The following is a 7,286-nucleotide window of genomic DNA, read 5'->3' as shown; positions in this document are numbered from 1 at the left end:
TTGTTCAATTCAAGCAGAATAGGGAATTCTAACAGACTGTCACATCTGTTCCCTTGCGATAGGGCGAGGCAATGGCTTGCATTTTCAAGGTTCGCTTCCAAAGTATCTAAAGCATTTCAATGTAAAATGTTTCTATTTTTTTTTTAAAAAACCCACTCTTTTCTTTGCAGTTTTCAAGAATTACAGTTGTTGATTCAAAAAGACATGACATGAAAACTCAGGACTATTTTACAGAGGTGACAGGGCCTCTCACTTGGCTGTAGCACACCAGACTGTGTATAAGAACTCACATGATCTATCCTTTATCTTGGAAAATTCGCAGCACAGGAAAAAAACTAGAATGTCGGGAAGAAGAGTTTTAGTCCAAACTTCTCCCTGACATGCCGGTTTTCTACATGTAGGGAATTTTTTTATAGGGTATTCAGACATGAGGGGAGGGGAGGCAGCTTGGTATAGGCCAGTGTTGTCAGATCTCTTAAGCTAAGCGGGGTCGGTACTTGGAAAGGAGACCACCAAGGAAGACTCTGCAGAGGAAGGCAATGGCAACCCCCTCTGCATCTCACTTGCCTTGAAAGCCCCTTGCTGAGGTCGCCATAAGGCAGCTGTGACTTGACGGCCCTTGACACACACATTCAGTCACGAGAGCTTGCCTGAGCAGGCTAAACTGGTACAGCCCAGACACTGAGTTGGCACTTCACTGAGAACCAAGCCACGTTTGACCGGTGTTAATTAACAAGTACATCTTTTCCACAAGAACAAATATCAAAATGCCTAGATTTTGATACTTTAATATTGTTTCATAACATAGAACTTCCTTGGATTGATCCTGACCAGAGAATAACATACTTTGTAGTGCTAGTTGTAATTTAGAGACACGTCCTTGTGAGGAACATAGAAAATGGGAGTTTACAGAGGATCCCAGCTGGCTAGGGCTGTCAGGTTCTTGCAAGGTGCAGTGGATTCCCTACTCTGGCTTCCACTTCCTGCTGCCACTCTGGTGGCCAGTGGAACAAAAAACGTTTTAACAAATCTCTGACCACTGATGGCCTTAGGGCATTTCCGAAAAAAAACCCCAAAGGGACGTCAGGCCGCGCTAGGAATCTCTGGAAACTTGGTGGTTAAAGCCATGTTATTTCTGGCAATTCCTATAGTGGACTGATGTCACTTCTGAGTTCCCCAGGAAATGATATAATTCCGTTGGCAGATGATGCCCCCCTCATGTCCCCGCCCCTCATAAACTCCTGCTGGTTGCCATCCCAAGCAGAGTGCCAGCAACCTTACTACTGGCTTAGAGGTAGGGATCCCAAGTCCCCCCGGGGGGTGGGGAAACCCCCGCCCCAGAGGCCCGTTCCCCGGCGGCGCCAGATCGGGCCCCGGGGGGAACTCCACCCCAACATGCGCATCACCCGGAAGTGACGTGGGCACGCCGGGGACGCTGGGGGCGGGGCCATGGCCATACAAGGGAAAACTCTATGGTTTTCCCTTGTATGGCCGTGGCCACGTCCCCAGCGTGCCTGGTGTCCTCCCGTCACTTCTGGGTGACGTGCGCGCGCGCACAAGACGCTGGCCAGGAGCCCCCCGCTCCCGGCGAAGATAGACTTGGCAACCCTACTTAGAGGGGAGGAGGTGCCAGCAGTACAACTTAGAGAGCATTCTGGGAAGATAGGAGACTACTGCATTTATTTGGCAATAAGCGATTACATTTACCAACAATGACGGAAACCCTAACTTACTGCATACTTGATTTGCTTTGAAAACCTAACTCAACACGGGGTCTCTCCTGAAAGTGGCCTCTGCATATTGCAGCTGATGCTGACAAAAGCTTCATTTTGATGTACCTGAAGAGAGCAGAGATCTGATCCTCACATGAGAAAGATCAGTTCAGTGGATGGCTTTACTGGAGCATACTGCACAGGGGCATGAGTAACAGCTATTCAGGCAGAATAGGGCATTCTAACTCAGAGTCATTAAACAGTATCTAACAGCAGCAGATCTGAATGTTTCAGATGCATGATCTATTATTTGTAACAGGGCTAAAAATACAAAGGAGATCAAAATTGTGCTTGTCAAGTGGCATTTGTTACCGAACTAACTGAACTATACAAACAGAGTCATATCAAGGAAGTATTTGGCAAATATATTTGGATGGTAAAGTGTAACAAGTAGACTTCCTTTGATCAACTATGGGTTGTTGTTTTTTATGAAGCAAGCTTGCCAACATCTTCTCAGATCTAAAAAAAATTATTTTAGCATCTTTGCCAACATCATAAACAGGCTTTTTAGACATTGCTACACCATCTTTAGAGAAATCCTTATTTCCAATTCGGAAACAAAGAACTATCCTAATTGTTACATTCAGAATGCATGCAATAGTAACCAAACAGAGTTTTTACAATGGGGGGGGGGAACCCACTTCTCATGGAGCAACCATGATCAGAGAACAAAGGAGTATGGTTTTAATATAGAGTTTTTGGTGATAACTGCAGGCTGTGGAAGGTCAGTAGTTCAGCAGTTTGAGACCCGGGTGCCACATGATGGAGTGAGCTCCCATCTCTAGTTCCAGCTCCTGCCAACCAAGCAGTTCGAAAGGAAGAAATTGCAAGTAGATAAATAGGGACCACTTCGGTGGGAAGGTAGCAGCGTTCCGTGCACCTTGGTGTTTAGTCATGCCGGCCACGCTGTCTTTGGACAGCGCTGGCTCTTCGGCTTTGAAACTGAGATGAGCACTGCAACCCTAGAGTCGGACTCGACTGGCTTTCGAGCAAGGGAACCTTTACCTTTACCTTTTTACAGCAATGTGACATCACTTTTGATTTTTTTCATGGAAGTGATGTCATAGTACACCACTGGCACCCCTCCCATGTTCCTGCCCTCCATCTCCCTCTGCACGAATATACAAGGTCATTGTGGCAGTGGATGGTAGAGGAAGAGCTTGAGAAAATGGTAGCGGGGACCAGATGCAGCCCATAGGCGGCCAATGGGCCATTCCTTGAAAATCATACTACTGACTCCCCAGCTTTCAACTTGGAACATAAAAAATAAGCAGCTCTGAGAAGTGGAAGTATCAGCCTTCCTGCTTCCTCCATGGCACTGCAGGTGACTCTGAGAAAAGCAGCCTTAATATACCATCAGAATTCTGGAGTAAATGGAATGATGAGCCTCTTTTAGGAGGGGGGAAAATTAATTTCTACAATTTGGCTGAGATCAGTTTTCAGTATTCCAGGTAGGCCTCAAATTCTATTTGAGATCAATGAAAGACCAAATATTTGGCTGGCAAACAGAGCCAATAGTCTCACATTTGCAGCCCATCTGACACAGAGGAGATTCCAGTATATTAGGATAGATGACAAGTGCCGGCCATCTCCTGAGAATGCATACCTGTTGACATCGTCTATACATTCACCCCCATTGAGGCAGGGTTGACTTGCACACTCATCAGTGTTAACTGCGCAGGTATCACCATGGAAGCCAAGTGGACAGGAGCAGTAATAGCCACCCAGACTGTCATGACAACTTCCACCATTGAGGCAAGGCTCTGACAAACACTCATCAATTTCCAGCTCACAGTTGGTACCTGGAGAAAAAGAATTGGTGAAAAATTAATTTTGCAGGATGCACATGCGGGGGGAAACACACACCTATTTTGGAAAGTGTTTTCTATTTAGGTTGTGGTCACATGCATGAGTTAAAACGGGGGAAGCGAAGCTTTTCCCTCCGGAGGAATTTGACCCACAGTCCTTTGGAGCTGAGAGTGCAGCCTGCCACTGCATGATCAGATGCAACCGTGGGTGAGTTGGGGGGGGGGTGTTTGTCGTTTGTTTCCGATGCACTTAAACAAGGAATCGATGAATAGCGCCTCCACATTGAGGTCTCCCTATGGAGTGTGTGATGATGCCCATATTGAGAGGGGAGGAACAATGGCATGGAGTCGGGATGGCCTAATCAGACCATCCCGACGCCATGAGAGCGTGCTTTAGCAATCATACAGGGGAAAGTCCATCCGTGGCTTGTAGCAACCCATTTGCTACTGGACTTTCCCCGGAGCCTGTTTACTCTGCTTCTGCGGCGGAGCAACACGGGTTGCTGTCAGCTGCGGGATGCTTCCCAGATGTTCGTGTCTGATTGTGCCCTTTAAATCTGCCTGGCATTCACACCTATGGCGTGGCTAATTGTGCGTATGATCGCAGCCTTAGAGGATTTAGCAAGATGCAAGAACGTTCTAATTCTCAGATCCTACACTTATTTTTATTCTAATAAATCTGGTTGACATCTATGGGAGCAAGAAGTTCAGACAGTGGCCAATAGATGGTTAGATGGTCAATGGCTATTGACTTGGATGTGGGATGACATACAACATGTATCAGCAGTTTGCATTATGGTAGCGTTAAAACAGTTTTCACAGTAAAGAGAGTCAGTGAGATACATTTTCTTGCTTTCTAAATGATGCTACAACAGCTAGGCCTAGTCTAGAGACAAGAAGAAAATGCTTCTTGCACCAGGATTGAGTTTTGCCCTGAATCTTCTACCAGATAATACATAATTTTAGATAATTTTAGATGATAAATAGATCCTTCGTAAGCACTGGGAAGGCTCAGATTATGTCTGTTTCTCACAAAATAGTGGCACTTGGTTTGCTGAAAGCAGAAGCTGATCTTTTCTCCTATGTGCTGTGGTTCTTATGGCCTGGCTATGCCCTTGGGCCTGGAACTTTGTTCTTTCCACAGTCAGTTTCCTGAACCCCAATGCACTGTCAGTGCTACTTGGCTTTCTGTACTTTCAGAAAGGGGGGGGGAGTCTGGGATAGAGTTGCCATGTTGAGAAATTCCTGGAGGTTTGGGAATACAGCCTTAGGAGTGAAGAGTTTGGGTAAGGGAAGGATCTCAGTGCCATAGAGCCTACCCTCCAAAGCAGCCATTTTCTCCAGGGGTACTGATCTCTGTAGTCTGGAGATGCACCTGGAGGCTGCCAAGCCTTGGCTGGAAATAGCTACATGGGCTGCGGTCACACGGAACATTAGCCACGCAAAAGAGACGGAAGACAGGCGGATTTTCCGGGCGCAATCTCACCGGCACATCTGGGAAGCGTAGGGCTTCTGTGGCACAACCAAGGCTTCCCACCAAAAACGCGCAGCAAAAAACTAGTACCTCGGAGGTACTAGTTTCCAGAAACCGCAGGGCAAGGGCGGGCGTCTGATCGCGTTTCCGGTGGCATCCGGCGTCCGCCCATGTCCCCTTGCAAAAAAGGTTCCCCCCCCAAGTCTCCGTGGATGCGCACACGCACCCAACGGAGCATGCGCATTTGTCGTGTACACAAAAAAAGAAAACCAGTTTGCCTCACCGCGCGCTTCTTTGTTGCGCGCAGGCTTGTCCTGTGATCGGCGCCTCTCCCTACGCACGGAACCTCCACGGTACCTCCACAGGACCTCCACGGGAGGTCTGATCACTTAACCGCGCGTTAGTTTGCCTCGGGGCAAACAGCCACGCTCCCCCCCTCACATTTTCCTGCCCGTGTGACCGGAGCCATGGTTTAGCTGCTAGAAAATCTATTAGACTCCTTAGCCAGTTTGGTGTAGTGGTTAAGTGCACGGACTCTAATCTGGGAGAACCGGGTTTGATTCCCCACTCCTCCACTTGCACCTGCTGATGTGACCTTGGGTCAGTCACAAGCTCTGGCACAGCTGTCCTTGAAAAAGAGCAGTTTGTGTCAGAGTTCTCTCAGCCCCACCCACCTCACAGGGTGTCTGTTGTGGGGAGGGGAAGGGAAAGGAGTTTGTAAGCCGCTCTGAGACTCCCAAGTGAAGGGCGGGGTATAAATCCAATCTCTTCTCTTCTTCTTCTTCTTCTTAGTACAACTTTTCATTTAGATATGATTATAAATCTTGACAAAGCAACCACTTATCAATTGTCAAAATTACCATGACGGAAGCTGAAAACATTAGAACTGCATGGAAGCAAGCTTCCAAGGAAATACACCCACCCTCACACCCCAAATAAAACAAAAATTGTTCAAATGAGGCGATATTTAAATTATCTCAACCACTACATGTATAAAAAGGGGGAAATATTTATTAAAAATAATTTATAAGGATTAAGATGCCAATTTGTTGCTGGCTTGATTATGGTAATACACTTTACATGGAGCTGTGCTTGAAGGCAGTCCAGAAGCTCTAAGAAGTCCAGACTGCAGTGGCAAAGTTGCTCTCTATAGCCAGCTTATCCAGTGCTGAAATATTTTTACTGCCTCTTTGTTTCTGATCCCAATTTAAGGTTTTGCATTTGACCTCCAAAGCCCTTTGTGGCCTAGGTCCTGGTTGTTTAAAGGACCACCAAACTTTCAAGGTCTACGCCTGGATACTGTGTTATCTCATGCCCTCTCCACAGTGTCACCACTGTCTGAGGTAAATGGTCATGAGCGATACAGACTTTTCAGGGGCTGACCCCTCCACAAATCAACTTTTAGGAAACACTCCTCCTTTCACTGAACCTGGTCCTTTTCTTGGGTGGTTTTCGGGGGGGAGGGGCTCCAGGCAATTTTTTATAAAAAATTGTTGGCTTTTCTTTGAGCAGTTTTTAGTTTTGTTTAGGGGATTTTTGCTTCCCCTTACTTCTTTTCAGCTCCTGATTGGCTACATTCTAATTTTCAATAGGGTGCCATGACCATCTATTGAATTAATGGTTTAATTATTGCTGCAACAATTTAAAATTTTCAGTATTTCTTTCAAAACTTTTTTGAGAATTTGTGGGATATTTAGTAAATATGATGGAGTATATTTTATTAAGAATTATTTTGTATTTGGTTTGTTACTAATATTTACTGTCATTAATTGCTTTGGGAATTCTGGTGAAGAGGTGGCATACAGACAAAGCCACCATGGCCATATAGAGAAAGGTAGACTAGAAATAGCATACTGTAATTAAATAAATAGATAGCTTGGATGTAGGAGCAATGCACATGCAGCTGCCCAGAAGCATTTCGTAAGTGTTTATTGCATTTGATAGAATGGACAAGGTGTTTTTTCCCTTGCAGTGGCTGTCCTTGCCAGGGAAGTTGTCAGGGAAGCATTGACCCAGGTTCTTATTTGTGACATTAGGAGTACATTTAGGTCTTAAATGTGTCTTCACTTTCTTCAGTTGTGTCAAAATTCTTAAAAACAAAACAAGTTTTTTCTGCTCACCCAGAAACATCCTTTTCCCTTTGTCAGTTCAGCCTGGATTTTTCTGTAATGATAAAAATATGACAAATGGATGCTAGGATTTTGGCCGCCACTCACCCTTATAAGTTGCTGC

General features: G+C 45.8%; 1 protein-coding gene across 1 annotated transcript in view; it reads right to left on the bottom strand.

The window, feature by feature from the left end:
• CRB1 (crumbs family member 1, photoreceptor morphogenesis associated) overlaps nt 1–7,286 on the bottom strand; it is a 139,389-nt gene that overhangs the window by 102,495 nt on the left and 29,608 nt on the right. Inside the window, exon 3 of the mRNA XM_015406181.1 lies at nt 3,379–3,574. Coding sequence (XP_015261667.1) covers nt 3,379–3,574 — 196 coding nt within the window. The remainder of the gene's footprint in view (nt 1–3,378; nt 3,575–7,286) is intronic.

This window comes from Gekko japonicus, unplaced genomic scaffold, assembly GCF_001447785.1.
Source record: "Gekko japonicus isolate JY-2015 unplaced genomic scaffold, Gekko_japonicus_V1.1 scaffold1097, whole genome shotgun sequence".
NCBI classification, from domain to species: Eukaryota; Metazoa; Chordata; class Lepidosauria; order Squamata; family Gekkonidae; genus Gekko; species Gekko japonicus.
The sequence above is the reverse complement of the archived record's forward strand: the minus strand, read 5'-3'. Positions and strand labels throughout refer to the sequence as shown.